Genomic DNA, 23,102 nt, shown 5'->3' with positions numbered 1-23,102 from the left:
TGGGGTTTTTTTTGTTTTTTTGGCGGGGGGGGGGATACAGTTGAGAGTGAAGTGATTTCCTACACTCTTTGCTAGGTACTCACAATCTCTCTCATGCCGCTGTCTCACAAAACAGCTGCAGCAGAGAGACAGCCACCCCTTGCAGGGCTGAGGCCACTCCCTACCCCTAGGTAGGCTTTGGTCTAGGCCAGGGGTAGTCAATTATTTTTTGTCAAGGTCCAAATTTCTTGGTCACGATATGATCAAGGTCCAGACTTCAGAGACAATAATAATACTACCTCCCCCCAAACAGTAATGATAATAATAAGTAAATAAAATATTTTGGGGGTCTGTTTAAAAAATGTCTGATGGTTCAAATTTGGCTTGCGGTCTTCCTATTGACTACCCCTGGCCTAGGCTTTAATACCCACTCCACCCTCCTCAAGGCTGCAAATACATGCTGTTGCCTGTTTAACAAGAAAGCCACTATATGGGCTGAAACAAATGACTGCCAAATGATTATTTTGCTGCTGTTCTGGAGCACAGAAGGAAAAATAACGTGTAATAACAAGTCCCTGTCCCTGATATAAAATCATAATCCTATACTTTGGGCTGTATGTTAGCATAGCTTTCATCTTCATGATTGTTAGTACTAATATGTAATACAACATACCTTCTTTCATTTGAGATAAACTGTTTGATGTCTTCCCCATAAGTCCTAAAAGAATGTCACTCTTCTTTTTTTTTTGTGATTCACACCTTCTGAGAATGCCACTCTTCTTTTTTTCTCTTACAGAACTAATTCTGAAATTATTCTACAATGTATTACAAATGTATAACAACAATTTAGTGCTCCATTAAAAAGTGCTTCAAGGCAATCTGCAGTTTCCCACGGGCTTAATGGGGAAACCATACTGTGTTGGATACTATTCAGCAATGAAAATTGATCCATTACATGTACATGTAAATTGGGGATTGGTGATCACACAAATATGTCCAAAACCAAATACGGGCATTGTAAAATATCCCTTCTGTCCCAGAGAGAGTGATCACCATTTATTCAAGAAAGAATAAGGCTACCCCACAGCGAAACAAAATGGCAGCAGAGAACTGGCCCAGTGCCCTTACTTGATCAATGCTTTTCACCCACTGTTTTTTCTAGTCTTCAAAAATAAATCTTAAGCATAATTTAGAGCATACATTTTCCTTTTTCCAGACTAAAAAGTACCAAGGAAAGAATAAACCCTGCAAAATTCACTACTTCAACATCAGTTGTAGGGAGCATTCATTGTTTTATTTTATTTTATTTCATTTTATTTTCAAAATAATTATTTTATTTTATTGAAGTCTTGTCGCCTTTGTGGTCTGCTTCTCATTTGTTTTTGATTGTTTGTTTGACATGTATGTTATGACGGGATGCTTTCCAAAATGGAGATTAGGATTCTGAACCTGCTCTCTTTGCTCAGATGAAACTCCTTTTAAACTTCATGGGAGTTTTTCTTTGTCCTGGAATTATTCATTGTACTATTGAATATTAGAATAAATACTATAGATAATTTAAATGTAAATTACTGAGGAGTAAATTAAACACACTGGATGTTAATCCTCTAGTTCAGGCCCGCACAACTCGTAAAGCGGCGAGGGCCACATTCCTCCAAAGAAAACAGCCGAGGGCCGAAACCTCCTGGCCCCGCAGAAACACCCCGCCCCAGGGCCGTCCAGCCCTGCAGAAATAAACCCTCCTTCCCCAGTGCTGCCCCACCAAAACAGCTGTGGGCCAAAAAGGAAGGTTGGGGGTGGGGAGGTGATACTTTATTTTAAATCAACCGGGGGCTCCCAGCTGAAGAGGTGGCTGGGAGCCCTCAGGGTCAAATTAAAGGGCTCAGGGCTCCGGCGGCTGGGGGAACCCGGCAGGGCCGATTCTAGGTGTTTTGCTGCCCCAAGCAAAAAAAAATTTGTCTGCCCCCCGTCCCAGCCCTGGGCTCCCCCCGTACCCCCCTGCTGCCCCAGTCCTGGGCTCTCCCCCCACTGACCCACACCCCCTGCCGCCCCAGCGCTGGGCTTCCCCCTTTCCTCCCCACCAGTGCCCTCCCCACACCCTGCTGCTGCCCCAGCCCTGGGCTCCCCTCCACCAGTGCCTCCCCGCCACACACACCTCCTGCCTCCCCAGCCCTGGGTCACTGGTAACGCTCCCAGGGCGGGTCATTCAGCAGGAATTTTGGATGTGCACAAAACACAGACAGGATTGGTTCCCATATGGTTACAGAGGTGCAGTAAAGTGGAACAATTTTCAGCTTGTGTGATTGGAAGATATCTGGATGCATATTATAAGACTGTCCTCCATAAATGAGGAAAAGTTGAGGTGCCTTTATTATTCTTTTGTTCCACTCTTTCTTTCTATGGGGAATTTGCCAATGCAATATCACTGTCTTCCTGAAACAAACAAAAAGGCAATGGCTGTTGAAAATAGCAATTCCAGTGCTAATAAGCATTTCTTGCTCAATTTTATCCTGCTTTTTCTACGGCAAGTTACAGTGGATCAGTATATTTGATTTGGGAGAAATGAAGTAACAGCTGCCCAAACTGAGCTTGAGCACTCCTGAATTTTGAGGTGTTCAAATCTGGAAGGCAGGTGCTGGGGTGGGGGGGCCTGTGGGCTCCACGGGGGAGCATGGCAGCAATGTATCTGGAGCTGCATGGAGCCAGACACGCTGGCCTGAGTGGCACGGTAAGGGGTCTGGGGGTTGGAGAAGGGGTAGGGAGTTCCAGGGGGCAGTCAAGGGACAGGGAGCAGGGGTGGTTGGATGGGGCAGAGGTTCAGGGGGCAGTCAGGGGACAGGCAGCAGTAGGATAGGCATGGGAGTCCCAGGGGTTTATCAGGGGACAGGTAGGGGGTGGGGACCTGGGGGAAAGTTGGGGGGGGTCTCAGGAGGGGGCAGTTGGGGACAAGGAGCAGCAGCATTTAGATGGGGGTGAGGTTCTGGGTGGCAGTTAGGGGCAAGATTCCCAGGAGAGCGGTATCAGGGGACAAGGACCAGCGGTGTTAGATAGGGGGGTAGGGGTCCTGAAGGGCAGCTGGGGCAGAGGTCTGGGGAGGGAGCAAACAGCGGCCGCATGCCGGGATTCAAACGGCTCTGGGCTGCCCGCAGCCGCGGGGAGCCCTGAGCCCTTAAAATCCCAGGCGCGGCTGAGAATCTCTGCGGGCAGCCCAGAGCCCTTTGATTCCCAGCCGCAGCTGGGATTTAAAGGGCTCTGGGGCTCCCCGCTGCTGCGGGCAGCCCAGAGCCTTTTGATTCCTGGCCGCTGCTGGGATTTAAAAGGCTCTGGGCTCCCTGCCACTGCGGGCAACCCAGAGCCCTTTAAATCTCAGCTGCGGCTGGGAGTCAGAGGGCTCCGGACTATCCGCAGAGGCGGGGAGCCCAGAGCCCTTTGAATCTCAGCCGCGGACAGGAGTCAGAGGGCTCTGGGCTATCCGCCGCAGCGGGCAGCCCAGAGCCCTCTGATTCCCGGCCGCGGCTGAGATTCAAAGGGCTCTGGGCTCCCGCCGCTGCAGGCAGCCCAGAGCCTTTTGATTCACAGCCGCGGTTGGGATTTAAAGGGCTCTGGGCTATCCACAGCGGCGGACAGCCCAGAGCCCTCTGACTCCCGGCCGCGGCTGAGATTCAAAGGGCTCTGGACTCCCCGCGGTTGCCGGCAGCCCAGAGCTCTTTGCTTCCTGGACGCGGCTGGGATTCAAAGGGCTCTGAGCTGCCCGCAGAGCGCCGTGTGCGGGGGATTTAGAATCCCCTCGCTGGCTGCACAGTGAGGCTCTGCGGGCCGCATGCGGCCCGCGGGCCGCGTGTTGTGCAGGCCTGCTCTAGTTAAAAACCAAAACAACCCCTTCTCCCTGTTATTTTTACAGGTCCTATTACTATACAATACTACTACCCCACTCAAAAAAAATTGAATTAATGTGTCCCACAGATTAACCACTGAATGACTGGTGATGGTACAGCCAGAACAACAGACTAGTCCTGCTGCTGAATGTACTAGGAATGTCCTAACATGGCACTGATTTAAATGGTAACTGGACAGAACCCTGAACCAACACCTCACTGCTTCAGTTACTGAGTTAGCCCCAGCACATGACATTTCTAGCAGGAGTAAGAGAGGAATACAGTGGGGGTGGAGAGTATGTTTGCCCTATGTGGCCAGATATTTAGAACCAAAAAATGTTTGGAGGACAAGGGAGTCTGAACTGATCAGAGATTACATTCCATTGTTGAGCTCTGTGGATGAAAGAGTGGAAGAGAACCTGTAATTGTTACTAAGGTCTCTATCGTGCAAAAAGTTGTGTGGGACACCAATCAACTCAATGGAACTCTTCACTGTTGCAAAGGTCTGCCTGTGTGAATCTCTTTGCAGGGTCTGGGCCTTTGATAGCCTCTAAGAAATTGCTGGTCTTTGTTCTTTATACACAGCTATAGGTGTGCAACATGGTTTACTGACACTTTAGAAAAAAAAGGATTTTACAAAGTAGGTTACAAACAAACAAAAACACCAAGATAGGAGAGGGTATTAGACAGGGAGAATGGAAATTTACCTGATATATAGTTTAGTTGCTTGCTTTAGTTTTTGTGCTTTATGTTAGTTCCATTTTTAAAAATATATAGCTGTTTGGACAAGTGTTCGAAACTGTCAGAAGAAATGGGTTTTGACAATAGATTTTAGAGGGGCAAAGGAGGTTGCATGGCATTACGGGATCAGTGAGGTCATTCCAGGCATAGAGGATATCGCTGTGTATATTGCATTTACATAATAGAACAAAACTTATCACTTAACAGTTCTGGCCTTTTTAGGATAAAACATTCAAGCAGATTGTACATAGGGTTTTCTGTTTAAACTGATAACATCTGATAAGACATCGAAGCAAAAAGCTGAGGATGAATGTTTATGGAATAAACTGCAAAATTTGTGAATTGTTGGCATTTTTTCAGTGTTCAATGCCTTCCTAAATAATGTGCATTTTGACCTGAAAATTGCAAATGTCAAGAAAACCGGGACAGTGGTTTAACTGATCTAGCTAAGAATATCTTTTAAAAGTATCCAGTGGATTATTTTAATACACTTGGTCTGTAATGACCTATGTGCGCATATGACTTAACTGCTTAATACACTAAAGTTGAGCTCAGTATTACTATTGTCATGTAGCACACATTTGAAATCCAGAAAGAGTGATACTATAAACCTTAATTATTTTATTGCTTATGTCATTTATTCTGTGGTCTTGACAGCCAGTTTTCAGTTTTGCCTTCTAGGAAAAGGAGCTTATCGGATAGAGATGAGTGACCTTTCTGATGTTAATTTCAAATCCTGGTGCTGTAATTCTCAATTGTGTCCATTTCATGCAACAGATTATTACTGATAAATGATTTATGATTGATTTAGGAGTAAAAAAGTAACAAACACCAATTGTTCTATTCTAAATACAGTCTCTTTGCTAAAAATAAACCCTGAAAAATATTAAAAATAAATTTCAAAATAGGAACCCTGATTAGATATTGAGCAATGATGTTTGTGAAATTTACATTTGCAAACCAATTTACAGTCACTAAATCATTTTATATGTTGTGAGAGTATTACTTCAGGACAGTTGCTTACACAGAACCGAAGTTCATTATTTGAGCTCCAAGAGTCTGCTACTCTTATTTATTCAGAGTTGCTCTACTCCATGAGAAGAACCACTGTGTGTGTGTGTGTGTGTGTAGCAAAGTTTTTAGTCAATGAAGTAAGGATGGCAGAATCTTGCCCATAGAATGAGTACAGAACTCAGCACACAGTTGAGTGGTCCTTACAGAATTTTTATATCTTTCATTTCAGTGACTATTTCAACAAGTACATTCTTCGATGGCTTACTGGTAACGGGACTCTATACATCTACCAGCGTTCAGGCTTCACAAAGCATTGGTGGCCCGAGTACTTTTGGATTTGGTAAGTCTATTGTGATTAACAAACCTAGATGTGTATTTGTTCTAATTCAAAATATTCTGCAACTCAAGATAACAAATACTTAGTTTTGTAGAGAAATTAAGGTGAACGCAATTATTTAAATAAATTGATTTTATATTGCATGCTGGGACCTGATCCCAAACCTATAGGAGTCAATAACTTCCACGAGCTTTGGATCAGCTCCTTAAACAGTTTAAAAAAAAAAGGGGGGGGGAACCAATCAGAAAGTTTCCATCCCAAAGACATGCCTCGGATGCACAGAATTGCATGCATTCCAGAGAGAGAACCAGTTCCCACAAGAAGACCCTGATTCTCTCACACACTTGATACTACAAGAGTGATCACCTTTCCCTTACTGGAAAGTTTACCGGATGTTCCTTACCTCTGGAAATATTCAGCTGCTCTAGAGAGGAAATGGTCTCTCCTCTGCTGTCACTGTTTTCACAAACAGACACACGCACATACACAAACAAGTGATACATAGCAATATGATACATACAAAGCAAAAACTTGAACCTTAGGAAATGATAGATGGGTTGCCCATGCAACCTTAACTTGGCATTCATGTGCATCCAATCTGTGCACTGAATGAAGCCTAGATCCTGTTGGAAAAAATCATATGTGATCATGTAATTAAAGACTATACCATAGTGCCCATGTACAGTGGGACAAAATTAAAATTGCATGGGAAGCATGAAGCTAGCATTTTTTAATATTTGAGTGCTTGACTCTGCAACCTAAATAACATTCTTTTAATGTAGCTTTTTATGTAATTTTCTAGGATTTTGTTAAGGGGAAAATTTAGATCAAACTTTTCTTTGCAATTGTAAAAAGGTTTCTCCATTGTATATCATCTGTAGAGTTTGAACTCTGAGTCGTCAGCATTGTAGCACAGACTTTTCCCACTTGAGACATAGGACTAATTATGTTAGCTGGTGCTGGCAGATTAGGCTGCTACCCCAGGCAGGAGAAAACCAGACTCTGGCACCATGTGCTACATCCATTGGGGAGTCATCTAGGGGATTATCCTGGACTGGCTCTTTTTCCCTTGCACCCCACCTGCCAGATGTGGGGGACTCATGCCTCCAGGGTGGGCATGACCATGTTTGGGTCCAGGGGAGGTGGTTATGAAGGAAACAATACTTTTCCCTTCCCCCACCATGAGTTGTAAGAGCGCCTGCCCTATTAGGTGCCCCCCAGAGTTGGGGCCATACGTTAGGACCAGGAGATTGCTTGGGGGAGCCCAGCTCTTTCCCTGCTTCATTCTCCCCCAGCTGCTCTAGGTTCTCCCATTGCTGCCGCAGTTTTGGAAGCAGCATGGACCCAGTGTTAGAATTTTTGTGGTCAGTTACTATTTTGTCATGCTACCTGAGGAAGGCAAGTGAAAAAAGGGAAATGGTGATATTTTTAACTGTTTTTATCTCAACAAGTTTTCAGGAGAACTTCATGAGCCAAAGAAAAGGCATTTTTTTACCTGGAGGATGTTCTTATGGGTGAATTTTAAAGGCCTGCTGCAAACTATGGAGGTCTGAGAGTTCTTCAAAGAAAAGGTTGCAAGAGTTGTTTGTAATGGAAAGTGTTAGGCAACCTGAAGAGAAAAGTCACTAATAGCTGCCCCATTCATATAAAAATAATTTACTTACACACCCACATACCCCAAAATGTGTTCTGAATAAAAACAGTTTTTAGTGATTGTTATTGTGTCCATGATAATACAAAAGAGACAGGACCGAGTTGTTGTGAATAAAAAGGTGATTCTGTAGCCAGGCCGTTGATACAGCTAGGTGGCCCTCTAGTTATCCATAGCTCTGTAGCTCAAATATTAATTAAACACACTGCCTGCTTCTAATCAACACATAGGTTTCCCGTAAGTCCTGGCCTGGAAGGGACTGGTGATTACACTACAAATGTGAGGGATAACTGTGAAAAGTGAGAAGTTTTCACATATACTTCAGATATGTTTATCTAAGGTGGATGCTTCTATTACTGCTGGAGCAATTCTACTTGCTGAAAGAATCATATGAACTGAAAGAGAAGCCTCAGCAGAGTAACTGAAGGAAAACAGTCATTTCTATATGGTATAATTTGCAGTATAACTGGAAGCATTTAATTCATAAAGAAACAGATTGGAAAACCAACTCTGCTGAGCAATAATGTCAACCACTTTTTCCAATGACTGCACAATAGCCTTCTATTTAAACCAAAACTCCATTCAATATATATTATATAACGATTGATTATTTTTGTCCAGAGTTTTAGTAAAAGATTGAGGACGATTTTCAAATGTTCTGAGGGTTTTATCATTGAATTCATTGGTAAAAGTTAGGCCAATGGTAGAAGTAGGCCAATGGTAGAAGTAGGCCAATGCAGAGCACTTTTGAAAATCCCACCCTAAGTGCATATGAATAATTTGCAGCCACCTGTTTTTGCAGTTCATCTTTTGGAAGCATCTTCTGCATTAATATAAATTAGATTCTATAAGGAGACTAGGTGAAAATTACAAAGATGTCATATGCAGAATTGGGAGAAACCCACTTTTGCATGATTTCATCTCCTGCTGCCAAAATTTTTCACAATACACGTACTTTACCTTTGTTTCTTTGTCTGTTTTACCACTTTTATAAACGGCAAGTAATACATAAACTCTTGACATTTGGTTAAGACTTGGTGATTTTTAAAAAAAAATAAGCACACTTACTTATTCTCAGATAACAGATGTCTCTGCAGTCATTAACTCCAAAAGAACATTTTGTACAAAATAGAATGGACATGTTTGGTACTATGATGATTTGTGACCTTTAACTTTATCTGTTCATTGAGATGTAGCTGTTGCATCCAATCTTCTACTTATCTTGACGGTCTTTTACTGACACGGTTTCTCTGTAACACTTAACTTTATTATGACCCTTGCTTCTGAAAACAAATAATTGGGGCTAAATTTCCTACAACAGATGTGAAAGCAGTGCCTGCAGTATAAATATATCTCTGATCCGCTAAATGGGTAATTATGCTGCAGCATATCTGAATGAGAGGAAAAATACACATTTTGCATTTGCACTAACTTGTTTGTATGTTTCTGTACATTTTATAGCTAAACTGTAAACACCTTGTTTATAAGAATCTTAAATAATGAGGAGGATGTAACACTCTCTGTTACAATGCACATTATTAACATTACTCTTATAACTTCTTTGTAACTTTCATATAGCAAACATACATAGTAGGTTATTAAAAGCAGCAAAGAGTCCTGTGGCACCTTATAGACTAACAGACGTATTGGAGCATGAGCTTTCGTGGGTGAATACCCACTTCGTCGGATGCATGTGACGAAAGCTCATGCTCCAATACGTCTGTTAGTCTATAAGGTGCCACAGGACTCTTTGCTGCTTTTACAGATCCAGACTAACATGGCTACCCCTCTGATAGTAGAATGATAAGTATTATCATTCTTAAACAAAATCATTGAGCCTATGACTTATCTGTTTCACCTCCAAAACATAAAATAATCCAGTTTTAAAAAAGGTTTTAATACCAAGTATTGGTTCATTAATATTCACTGATGGTACCTACCAAACAGCACCATTTTCACCCATCCCAACTCCGCTTAGCTTATGTGTCTTCTTGCTCTGCATAAGAACCATCCAGAGGGAAGCAAAATGCATATATTGCAGGTACTTCCTATGGTGCCTGAGACAGCATGGGAATCATGTACCAAACTCATCAACAGCATGTGAGTCACTGGAATCTATGTTTGCTGGAAGAAGAAGAAAAGGAGCTTCCCCCATCAGTAGTGATACCCAGAAAGGGTAGGATGGAGTGAAAGAGAAAGGAAACAACCTTTCCTTTCAATGGGGAAGGAACATGGCCCCTCCCTCTCAGGGTGCAGAAAGGAAGGGATGGAGGTGAAGAACAATTTCATTGTTTAGAAGAATTGCAGAGATGAAACTATTGCAAATTGAAGTTAGGGCATAACTAATTTGTATGATGGCTCTTCAGCTCTTGGAGGTTGAGTACCATTGTTGTATAGTATTTTTATACATCCAGATCCATGGTGTAGATGAGTTACCTTCATATTTGATTTAAAAACTGTAAATGATAGGAATTGTACAGGGTTTATGTACATATCTCAGATTTCTAGAATGGCCAATTTACTGTAAGAGTATAATCTTTCAGTATGAAATGTTAAGTAGTTTACATCAAATATCAAAGAATATTAATAATTTCCTAACAATTCACAAAAGTAAACAGTAAATATTATGTTTAACTAGGTCTAACTAAGAATGATGGTTAAGTAAGATATTTAATACCATCTAAGCAGGATTGGTCATTTACAAAAAGGCAAATATATTTTTCCCTAAGTTTCTCCATTGGCATTATCATCCATAAAAGGTGTGTGTTATGATGTGCTCCTCACTGTGCCTAGTATTTATAGAACATACACAACAAAACAAAACATAATCTCTTCTTTATTTGTCAGATATCATTTTCTAAATCTAACTCTTTAAGTGTTAACATATTATTGGAATAGTAGATAAAAAGACTCAACAACAAGACTCTCTAAAATGTGTGCACGCCTGACCAAAAAGATCTCAAAGCCTAAAGGCCAGAAAAAAATTAAAGCAGAAGTTATGCAAAATCAGTCATGCATAGTTTGAAATATCTCATTTTTCTTGTCGATATGAATACTGAAACACGATGCCCTGAGGAAGTCTACTCTTTAATTATGAATATCCCTTTATGCGTTGCAGAAAAAATGTTTCCATCTCTGACCTGTCTTTTGAGCTGCAGCTTAACCATGCAAACTGTAGGGCTCATTTTTTATCTGAGCAGCGTTGTTTAAATGGCATTTTAGATAAAATCTCATTTAATTTTTAATTGCTATTTTTCTTTGCTTGCTCGTAAGTTTAAGTATAAATTCAAGAAAATCATTTGGATGATCACTAAGACCTGATGCTATTGTGCTCTCTCCTAACACTGGCAGTAAAAAAGAACCATGAGAGCAATGGTGATAACAACAGCTTTTAGTTTTTAGGCTCATTTGGGAACTTACCCTGTGAAGTGGTGAAAGCCTCCCAGATAGCAATCAGTACACTGTAGGATCAGATCCTAGAGGAATGGTAGTTTTAAAAATGTATTAGCCACAATGTTTAATATATTTCAGGGTCATTGGAAGCAAAGTAACAATAGAGACAATGGCATGCTTTTACTTTTTGAAAGAAACATAAAGAACATTGCTAGGAAGGCTAATAACATTCTGTTTAATTTTTCTTTTTTTTTATCAGAGAAGCAGATCCACCTATCTATCAGTCATATGTGGGTGAGATTGTCATAGTACATACAGAAATGAACTTAAAAAAAATTGGCTGCAATTGTGTGAGGCCTAAAAACATCAATTTGGACACTTGTGTGGCATTTTGTGGAGAAGAAACTTGACAGACGTTGGCCCTTACAAGAACTGGAGGGATGAAAACTAGGAAACTGGGCTTGGTAGTGTTTATCTGTATAGTAGGAAAGAATAATTCTCTCTACTACATGAATTACTGGGGGAAGTTTTATGTAGGGGATCAGACTAGACTATCTTAATGGTTCTGTCTGGTGATAAAATCTATGAAATTTTTCCAATAAATCTTTCATGCTGTCATGATAATGATCTCTTATCTACCTAATTTAGAAAAACATTTGATAGAGACCCAAATGCTGTTAGTTCTTCTCTGCAATAGTTAGCTGAAGTTACTACACTCATGTCACTCCATTCAAGCTCGGCTAGCTTGAATGAGAGTGACCACACTTCAAGACAACACTGAAGATACACACAGTGACTGGATTGGCATCTGATGGGTAGTGTAAGTCAAGCTGCTGCAACTCCACTGCATTACTGGCTCCAGCATCAGCAGCAGTGGTGCTTCAGCCCATACCAGCTGATAGGCCAGTTAGCTCAAGCTCAAAGCACCACTTAAAATTAGAGATTTTTGTGTGTGGTCAGGTTAGGATCAAAACTCAGGTTGTAGCTCAAGATGACAATGCAATGAAGAGAACCCTTAGTTAGTTTCCTCTGTTTGGAATCATTATGGGGGAAAAAAGAGTTATGCTGATAGATTTATTCCAAAGGGGTTAGGTTTCTTTATGTTTATAGGCATAACACCATATATTCTCTGGCCAAGAGAACGAGTCACTTCTGTTTTCCTGTAGGGACTTTACCATCTTATCAAAATATTAATTTGAATATTAATCTAACAATCATGTTAGGAAGGAATGAGGGAACTGATCTGGGTAAAATTTAATGAAGGTCCTAAACATTTGTCCATTGACCCAAACAGAACCTTTGGTCAGGCTCAGTTAAACATGAACTGCAAAGCTAAAATCAGAACTGAGAGAAGACAGAAATATGTGCTGTGTGCCTGACTAACCAGGCTTGAGAATCTTACAGCACAGAAAAAAGCTTTAAACCTACTTTTTAATATGAATTATTTTCTCCTTGTGAGATCTCTTGGCATATACTAGTTCACTAAAGATATCTCAAACTGCATCTTTCTGAATCATCACATATACCATTAGTCCTCAATTAGTGCAGTTTGTGTTTCTGGGCTCAGCTCAATTTTCATTTTAGTGTCGTATTTATCTTCAAGTCTCCACTCTCCTTCCTTGTCCTTTCCAGGATTGCCTCCCTGTCCCACTCCCGTTCTAGTCCCCAAATATCCTTCCCTGTGGACCCATCTTCATCCCTGATTATATTCCTTACCCCCTACTCTACTGCTATCCCTCTCCCCAAGTAAAATGAGGGCCCAACTGCCAATTTTCAAATCAAGGTTGGATGTTTTTCTAAAAGATATGCCCTAGGAACTATTTTGGGGAAGTTCTCCAGCCTGTGTTATGCAGTGGGTCAGACTAGACCAGTGGTTCTCAAAGTTTTGTACTGGTGACCCCTTTCACATAGCAAGCCTCTGAGTGCGATCCCCCCCCTTATAAATTAAAAATACTTATTTATATATTTAACACCATTATAAAAGCTGGAGACAAAGTGGAGTTTGGGGTGGAGACTGATCGCTTGCGACCCCCTATGCAATAACCTCGCAACTCCGTGAGGGTTCCCCCCCCCAGTTTGAGAACCCTTGGACTAGACAATCACAATGTTGCCTTCTGACCTTGGAATCCATGAACATGGCTGATGGCCTCATTGCTACATCTTAGTATGTTTGCTTATTGCACCCTTCAGTTTTATGGTTACTTGTACCCCAGGACTGCACACCTCATACAAAGCTGTAAAGCAGGAAATCCCTTGTTCTGACATTTCCCTTCAAAGAGGTGTTGCACTTTGAGGCGCAAATAACTGGAAGGCTTCAGCATGCAATGAGTGGCCCTATTGGGAAGCTACAAGACCTTCTGCACTCCTTTTTAAAAGAGAAGGAGGGAGACAGCAAGAGGGGTGAAAATTACAGGTAGGAAGCTGGAGACTTGGTGTGGGGTTTGGTGAGAGTGAGGGACTGGGAATTGGACTCAAGTCATATGAGAAATAGAGGGTGGGGAAGAGAGGAGGAAGAGAGTGCAGTGCATGAGGTGTCTGCAATTTAAGAGCTTGCAGCTGGGGTCATTCTGACTTGTGCTCTCTATAGCCATCATAGGAAATGGCCCATTTCAACCACAATGCATCTGATACTCCTGAGGGAAATAAATTACCAAAATAATTGAAAATGGTGTGATAATATAATTGTGTTTCTGTGTTATTTTGACAATTAAAATATTCAGAGCTTTGCAGAATTTTAAATTTTTAAATTTTTCAGTGCAGAATTCCCTCAAGAGCACCAGGGTTCTGTGTGGCGCAACCTGGGTGTGGGCAGCTCGGTGGGGGGTCTGGGTGCAGCAGGGAATCTGGGTTCACAGGGTCTCGGTGCAGGGTTCTGGGTGCAGGGGGAATGGGACTCTGCAGGGGGGGGCAAGTTGAAGGTGGTTAGGGCTCAGTGGATGGGGGGGAGTGGGGCTTGGTGGGGTGGGGGCTCATGATGCAGGGGGTGAGGCTTGGCGGGGTGGGAGTCTGGAGGGCTCTGTAGGGGGTACTGAGTGCGGCAGGTTCCTGATATGGAGGGAGCTTGGTGGGGGGGGGGATCACTGTACAGGAAGCTGCTTTCTCTGTCCGCCCAACCCCAGCGCATCTGGACCCCACTCCGCACGACCCCCCCGCCTGCTGAGCCTCACCCACCCGCACCTGGAACCCCCCCAAGCCTCAACCGCCCCGCATGCAGACCTCCCCTCCCCCTGCAGCGCACAGCTTCCTGAACAGGCTGGCTGAACAGATGCCTCTGAGCTGCCGAGCTGTCGGGGAGTGTGAGTGAGCACTGGTGCAGCATTTTCTGCAAGGAAGCAAAGGGATTCTGCAGGGGGGCATTTTTCTGTTGTGCTGCAGTTGCACAGAATTTGCCAAGGAGTAGTCTGAGAGCTCCTAGTGAAGCAGTGCATTTCCACTGCCTTTACACTGAGCTGTGTATTAGGAGCACTACCTACCCTTCAGAGACTTATACTCAAATGTAGGTATTTGTGGAGTAATGTTTTAGCTTACAGATCTAGATAAAGGAAAAACATCTCCCACTACCTTTATAAGAGAAGGAAAAAAGCCAGCTGTTGAATTTTATGCATAGGTGAGCCTATGAAGTTTTTTTTCCAGTGGCTATACTCACAGCTTTAAAAAGTAGGGAATATTCTGTAAAATGTTATTTTTTTAAAAAGTTTTTAGCTATGCACATAACATTGCTCTTGATGGGCTGTTTTGTAAACTACTGAACTTGCTTCAGATCCCTGGTTTACTTTGTGACAAGCCAATTGGGCTCCAGGACCCTTCCTTCACACCAGAGATACATGCCAGAAATCAAACAGATGGTAAACTAGGAAGAAATTACCCTCGGCATTCTCATTAGAACAGTTGGGGAAATTTTAATAGGCCCCCATTTGCCTTGTGCTGTATCTAATACCCTTTGAACTGCCACTTTTTTTTTGTTACAAGTCAACTACCGCCATGTATATTTTAATAGGGATTATCAAACACAATTTGCCCAGAAGATGTACCAGCCGTCCACTGCTAATTAGCCAACTTTAAATAATCACTGAGTTCTGGAATAATTGGAAAGAAACACTGTTTTTCCTGCCAATGCATAATTACTAATTAACAGGAAGATAAAATATCGGTATAGCAGTCATATCTGGAAGAATCTGTTAACAGTTAATTAAATTGTGAGTTGATGCCAAGCTGACATTGGTCAAGAAAGTTTAAATTTGAGTATAGTTTTAAGATTCCCCTCATTGTCAACATTCTGTACCAGAACCATAATGACAGTGAAATTTTTAAAGATAAAATGTCGTGGCATTGTCAATTCCATTTAATGCCAGAAGTTGACCCTTCCTATGAAAAGTGCCTGTCTCCTGTCATACGCATTACATATAGAATTTGATTTTTTTTAATCCAGTATATTTTCATAATCATAACATTGACAATAATTGCCTGAGTTTACCTAATCAGAATTGGAGTACTGTGGTCTCTGAATATTCTGCTTGCTAAAAGACTGAAGGTTCTTCAAATATAATGTACTTCTAGCTGCCCCAGCATTAGAGAGGAGGATAATTTGGAAAAAAAAGATTATGCAAAAAAATCTAAGGTTGGGTACTTTTAGTTTATTAAGGCCCTAATCCATCACCGTCACTCATGTTGTTGACATTATTCTGCAAGTAGTCCTATGCAGGGTGAAGTAAATTGCGGATGGTAGAATAAGATACCTAATTTCATGTATGCGAGGATGATGGAATCAAGCCCATATTTTATTTTTTGTAAAATCTCTCTGTAGCAGTAAAAGCTTTGAATGTACTTTTCTATAGTTTTTATATATCTGCGACTATATCCTTTAATATGTCTTAAGGTAATGACATAAAAGACAGCAAGACTTATCCTTTCTCAAAATGAGGAATGCATAAAATTGTGTTTATTTGTGATCTTTGTCATGTTACAGAGTAGCAGGTAAGAGATTAATAGCATCAGGCAGCACTTAATGTTTTACAGATAATTTGATCAGCTTTTTGGACAAATGGGAAGGAGGCAGACTATTTTGTGGGATGATACAGTGTTTATAAAGGAGCCCCAGGGTTTTCAAATGAGAAAGCATTTACAAGCAGTTTACATAGCCAAAACCAAAGTGGTAAACAGTTGTACTGGGGCCAATCTTGGGTCAATTTGGCATGCATGTTTATTAGATAGTGGTGCTTCTCCAACTATTTGATACATCTGTTGTTCTCCCTGGGGATGCCCAGAATATATTAAGGTGAAAACATAGAGCATTTTTGAAGTTTTATTGCATTTTATTTTTTAATAAAAGCATTTAATAAAGCACTGCTTTAACATTTGGAATGACTGGAGAATTCCTTTTGCTGTTATACAGCTTGTAAAATGATTACAATAAATGGAGGAATTCAGTAACAGAGGTATTTTACAGTGCTTCATTGTAATGGGTTTGTGACAATGTCATGTTTTGGGGTGCAATCCAGATCAGTAAGCGGCTGTGTCACCGCCTGCCCTGTAACCCTGGGGGCCTTGAATGCTCTGCAGCATGGACACCAACACCCAGAAGACTAGCATGCAGTTCCCTGAGTCTGTGTGCTGTGCAGCCCTGGTTCAGCACTCTGATCCCAGCAGCCTGCCTATAACACAGCAGTTCCATCCTGGTTTCCACCAGCTTCTGGTTACTGCTTGTAGAGGTGACCCCAAGACACTATTAGTCCCAAACTTCCCCAAAGCCATCTGCTGTGAAGGGTCTCACCCTTTCCTGGAACACTCAGAGAAATAACAAGGGTCACTTGCTCCTTTAAAAAGACAAAAGCACATTACCGTTTATTAACTTAACTGGGGTAAATACACCCTTCACTTCAAGCACAGCACCAAATTGGTTTATTGTAAAAATGTATTAACAAAAAGTTTATTAACAAAAGGACATAGGTTAAGTGATACCAAGTTGAAGGAATAAAGTTAGAAAGTTTCACAAACAAACAGAAGTAAAAGTCTGCTTTCTAGTGGCTAAGACTCGACTCAACAAACTACAGCCTTGGTTCAAGATTGATTTCTTACCGGTCTTTTTCTTTCCAGCCATGGCTGATGTTCTCTCAGTCAGGACCTTCCACAGAAGTACAAGGTGCTGTCTTCCATTGTCTTCCTAAGTGAAAGATCTTTGCCTAAGCAGGTTACTCACATATACTCAGTTCCCAGAGACTACAACCCCCTTGGCTGAACGACCCATTTTTCTTAGCTTGCAAGAGCTCTGACGTCTGTCCAGAGATGGATGCCAAGATGGCTTCTTCTCTCTCCTTATTATAAGATTATTATCATCTTCCCAAACTCACTGTTTTGTCCCCAGAGTCAGGATGACCTCATGCTGTTCTTACCTTTCTCTTCCTCATGCTGGACTTCCCATTCCCTGCTGACTCATATGTAAATAGGGCTTCAATTGTTTTGGTTCCACAGTGCTACCTTTCCTCCTATGCGGGGGGGGGGGGGAAGAATACCTGTTTTTCTCTCTGTTTGGTCACAGACTTTAAACCATAATACCATTGAGTATCCATATTTCATCATATAGTGTTCATACATAAATGTCACAATCATTTTCATCACCGGTGTGATCATTAGCTTTCATAAGGCCTTACCTGATATACTTTTATAATTCAGTAATATTGTATACAGTCAGTTGATTCAATTACTTATCATTTAAGGTTCAGATCCCATGTTTTTATAGCCCAGATAAAGTTTCTCTCTCCTGCTGAAGTGGAGACACTATGTTAGCTTTGTTTACCTTAATGTGTAAATGGTCCTTTGTGGTCTCTGGCTGATGATCAGGCTGTACAGACAAACAAACGTACATTCCTTTGTCTAAGACAAACAGTGCTAATACATTGCTTGCCAAACACATTTTAATAACATAATTCTAGCACATATCCATAACTATTTATACACACCCCATATATGCATCACACAAGTATATTAATAATAAGTGAATTTTCCAGTGAGATATTACGTGCCACCTTTTGGGTATGTATCATGACAACAGAGTGTTAAGTGTGGTGAGTATGTCAGGTCTGACAAGGGTTGCTGACACAGAGTAGTGAACCATCAATAGGCCTCTGTCACAGATAATGACAAATAGTAATAATTAGTTCATTAATCATATGCAACATTATAATTAATGTAAATTACATAAAAATAAATAAATCCTGATTTAATAAAAACACTTTGTTGGTTAAATTTGTAGTTTAAAGTATAATGGCTAGTATAGATGACCAGTAGGGACTACTGATATCTGTTTCACTTTACTGTTTCAGTCTGATATATATGACACAAAACTATGTTAGTAGAATACTAAGGCTGCCAATTCAAGAACTCAAAAGTTAGGAAACATTAGTATTAAGGTTGCCTGTACAACCCTAATGCAGACCCTTGTGCATACACATTATCATGCATTCTTTAATTACATAATCACATACTACTTTTTTCCACAGCAACCTTGCCTCATTCAGTGCACAGAATGGGCAGTGTTTACTTAATGAACAGTTATTCAGTATTTTATTTTATCCTCATTGTTAATGTGTTAGGCCTTGTTTACTGCATACTATTCAATAATTCTGCCTTCAGAGCAAAATTTAATTTCCTCCTGGGCTTTTCTGTGGTGCTCATCACTATAATATCCAAATACTTCACAAATATTAGTTAATTTATCTTTCTCACACTGAGGTGACGCAATATTATTATCCCCATTTTTCAGAGCTGAGGTGCAGAGGGATTGAGAAAAAATATTCACTAATTTTGGTGCCCAGTTTTATCAATATATAGCACTTTGTATGTTTGAAGTGGAGTTCCCATTGATTTCAGTTGCAGCTGTAACTGCTTAGCACGTCTGCAAATCAGACTCCAGGCTATGAAGTTGGCCATCTGGAAAATGAGGAAGATACAGTTAGTGACTACCTGTGAAAAGTATGGTTTAAGTGACTTGCCTAGCATCACACAGGAACTCTGTGGTAGAGGCAGTGATAGAATCCATTCTTTAGGGCAGCATTCAACTGCCTTAACCATAAAACTATCCTTTTTCTTCCTGCAATAGTCCACCTCATTCACTACATAGCTTCCAATTTCTGCAACAAATGAGGCATGGGTCCTCTTTGGCTGTACAACCCTCATTCATCCATAGATTAAGACCATCCTGTGCACTGAATGAAGTAGGGGTTGTGGGGAAAATGGGCAGTGTTTACTTAATGAACAGTTATTCAGTATTTTATTTTATCCTCATTGTTAATGTGTTAGGCCTTGTTTACTGCATACTATTCAATAATTCTGCCTTCAGAGCAAAATTTAATTTCCTCCTGGGCTTTTCTGTGGTGCTCATCACTATAATATCCAAATACTTCACAAATATTAGTTAATTTATCTTTCTCAAACTGAGGTGACGCAATATTATTATCCCCATTTTTCAGAGCTGAGGTGCAGAGGGATTGAGAAAAAATATTCACTAATTTTGGTGCCCAGTTTTATCAATATATAGCACTTTGTATGTTTGAAGTGGAGTTCCCATTGATTTCAGTTGCAGCTGTAACTGCTTAGCACGTCTGCAAATCAGACTCCAGGCTATGAAGTTGGCCATCTGGAAAATGAGGAAGATACAGTTAGTGACTACCTGTGAAAAGTATGGTTTAAGTGACTTGCCTAGCATCACACAGGAACTCTGTGGTAGAGGCAGTGATAGAATCCATTCTTTAGGGCAGCATTCAACTGCCTTAACCATAAAACTATCCTTTTTCTTCCTGCAATAGTCCACCTCATTCACTACATAGCTTCCAATTTCTGCAACAAATGAGGCATGGGTCCTCTTTGGCTGTACAACCCTCATTCATCCATAGATTAAGACCATCCTGTGCACTGAATGAAGTAGGGGTTGTGGGGATATGATCAGGTAATTAAAGTATGTTTCATTATGTTTATGCACAAGGGGGCAGAATTAATGTTGGCTTTGGCTGCTTAACTTTGCAACCTGAATGTTCAGTCAATTAATTTCTGCATAATTACCTATCTTTTTTAAAAAAAAGCAAATTTAAAAAACAGAAATTCCATCATGTGGCATCAGACTAATATCCCTATGGTTCATCAGCTCATAGATCCACTACACAGACCTCTGGCACTTGAACTAACAGAGTAACTGACAGCAATAGTAGGTTGCATCCTCTAGAAGGGGATGAGATACACACTTTGCCAGTGGTTTTCATAGATATTTGCTGACTGCAGAGGAATGGTGAGTCTCAGGAATCTTGGGTTCCATTCTACCGTATGTTCTGGAGGGGGGCGTGCTGTAGTAGACACAGATTCTTATGCCTTTTTCCCCATAAGATTGACCCCCTTCTTGAAGATCCCCTCCGAACTGTGTGTGGGCATATCAGGGTCACAGCTTGGCTATTCTGAAGAGAGCAGTTTACTTAGATCAAGTTCCTGCACTTGCAAATGTAGGCACCCTCAACTATTTTATGGATAAAAATATGCATTGCAAACAGGCACATGTGCATATGTAACCCTTCTGCCAGGAGAGAAGGACAGCAACAAGAGCCAGGTTCAGTCTGTCAAGGGGTCAAGCCCAGCCCCACATTTGAACAAAGCTTTTAGGAATCTGTCGTCAGGTGTGTTTGCTGGTGTTACTGCACCAAAAGCATATACAACATTGCAGGGTTACAAGTGGAAGCGGGCATGAGGAAGATCAGGCAGCTATGTTTTTAAAACATAAAAAGTTGCCAAGACTTAAAGTGGGAATGCTGTTCAGTTTATAGTTTATAAGAAATTATAGTAATGTTCATCCTGCTATTTCCTATTCTTGTTACATCCTTTTTCATACCCTGTAAACTAAAATTTATTATTACTATATGTCTGTGCATAGCGCTTGTGAAAAGAACAATTGACTACATATCTTGATGACTCTTAATAAATTGGAGGAGGAAAAACTTGAGTAATTTAGGTATAATTTTTCAACACTATTTTATGCTTAATTTACAAGCTGGTATAAAAGAAAACTGCACTGTAGTTTCTTTAATGTGACAAGGAATATCCTTGTGTAAACCCTTTCTAGAATTTAGTTTTCATTTCCTGTTGAGTAACTGCTGTTGCCAAAGCAGGGCAAGGAACATGAAATATTTTATTTTAAAACTAATACTTCTCAGCTTTGGAATCAATATATACATATTTTTCATATTTTTTAATTGTATGTTGAAGTTCGAGAATAGATGAATGAAAAAATATGCTCAAAGATGAAAATAAGAGGTATAAAAATCCAGCTGTCTATTGGATAAATCTGAAGGTAATCTATATGTCAAAGGATATTGAATTGATTCAGTGCATGGAATAAACCATATTAGAAATTTTCTTAAATAAAACATTTTTTTACTTTAAAAAATGTGATATTAAAATATAAATGTACTTAAAAGATAGGGATTTATGAAACTCAAACCAGGCACCATACTGTAATCCCCATCTGACTTTCAGCAGCAGTGAAAAGTAATGCAGTTATTAAAACCAAAGATGGCCTGTGGCCAAACCGTCTATCTCATGAGTTCATCAGGCTTGGGCTAGGTTAGTGCTTAGACAAGAGAAATCAAGGTGATACAGGAAATCCAATAGTGTTCATTCATCCCAGAAGAGTTGATAAACATACTCCAGTTTTGATCCCTGAAGGAACACTGTGTCCTGATGGTTGGAGTTATTTTTCAGATGTAATGTAAAACTGAGGACTCAATATTATTAACTACCATGAGTATCAAAAGACAGTGGGTGCTGGTCATGGTGTCCTTGCAGAATTCTGACTTGAGTAATTTTACTTGGGTAATTGTTTGCCTAAATTTCCCCCTGTAATTACAACAGTAAAACTTATTCAAGTAGAATATCTAGTGAATTCTGAATTTCAGTGATGGTGGGGAAATTGTTCTTATATCTAGTTTAAAGCTTTTAGAGTGGTTTTGGAACCTTTATGGTGAAAGAGACTATGCAAATATAAGTAGTTATTACTTATAGTTTACTAGGAATGGTGGAAAATATAAATAGCATTCTCCATGACAATAACATTGTATCAGACATAATATAGGGAGTAATGAAACATTTTACATAACAGATTACTAATAAAGTCAATAGTCTGCTTTTTAAACATACTCATGCTCTTTATATATCTGTCTTCGAATGACTAGCAGACACAAATGTATTGTGACATTACAGACATACTGCAATCAGATGGCATCATGGTCACCTTGACATTCTTTGAGTTACTACGAGGGCAATGTAATTATCAGTAAAATGAATCAATAAATACTGACACTAGCTGCTGGATGAAGACTGTAAGTGGTAATGAAGTGTAGGTTAGAAAAGAGAGCCCGGTCAGCCTTGAGCTAGTGGAGCTGCTCCGTTAGCAAGACGGACAGAAATCTTAGGCCTTGTCTACATGGGTATTTTTTTGGGAGGGTGGGGGGGCAGGGAGGAGAGGGTTTAAATTGCCTTTTGTCCACACAAGTTTTTTTTTTAATTATTTTGCATCTCATACCATATTAATTAATCTGCTTTGGGAGTAAAATAATTCTATACTGGAATGAGTTTTTTGGGGGATAATGTTAATATGGATGAATATAGACGCTGTCATATTTTAGATGAACTGTTTGGCATCTGGTAATCCTTCCACTGCTACCCCATACTGCATAGCTTCTCACCTGGATTGGCCTGTGTACCCTCTATTGTTAGTGTCATCTTCAACAGATGTCACCTCCCCATTTAAATGCTGGCATGCAGCCAAATGCACATCTTTGTGTTTCTAGCTCATGACAAGTATACAGCCATTAGATCAGCTATTCCCCATGTTTTCACATGAACTTGTAGAACAGTGTATGTAGTGGTTAGAGCAATGGGGCTTGTAATCGAGACAATCATGATGATTGATCTGTGAGCACCAAACTTGTTAGCATTTGACCAGTAGTTATCAGTAGTGGTAATCTTCCAGGGGGTGATGGCTGCATTGGTCTCCCTTTTGAGAGGCACCCTCATGTTGGATGTTCTATCGCTGCAGCACCGGGATGAATTCTGCCGACTTCTAGGAAAGTAGCCT

The 23,102-nt window shown here is 40.6% G+C and overlaps 1 protein-coding gene across 1 annotated transcript in view; it reads left to right on the top strand.

The window, feature by feature from the left end:
• RELN (reelin) overlaps nt 1-23,102 on the top strand; it is a 473,567-nt gene that overhangs the window by 63,030 nt on the left and 387,435 nt on the right. Inside the window, exon 2 of the mRNA XM_045031243.1 lies at nt 5,839-5,949. Coding sequence (XP_044887178.1) covers nt 5,839-5,949 — 111 coding nt within the window. The remainder of the gene's footprint in view (nt 1-5,838; nt 5,950-23,102) is intronic.

Source organism: Mauremys mutica, chromosome 1, assembly GCF_020497125.1.
Source record: "Mauremys mutica isolate MM-2020 ecotype Southern chromosome 1, ASM2049712v1, whole genome shotgun sequence".
Classification (NCBI taxonomy): Eukaryota; Metazoa; Chordata; order Testudines; family Geoemydidae; genus Mauremys; species Mauremys mutica.
The sequence above is the reverse complement of the archived record's forward strand: the minus strand, read 5'-3'. Positions and strand labels throughout refer to the sequence as shown.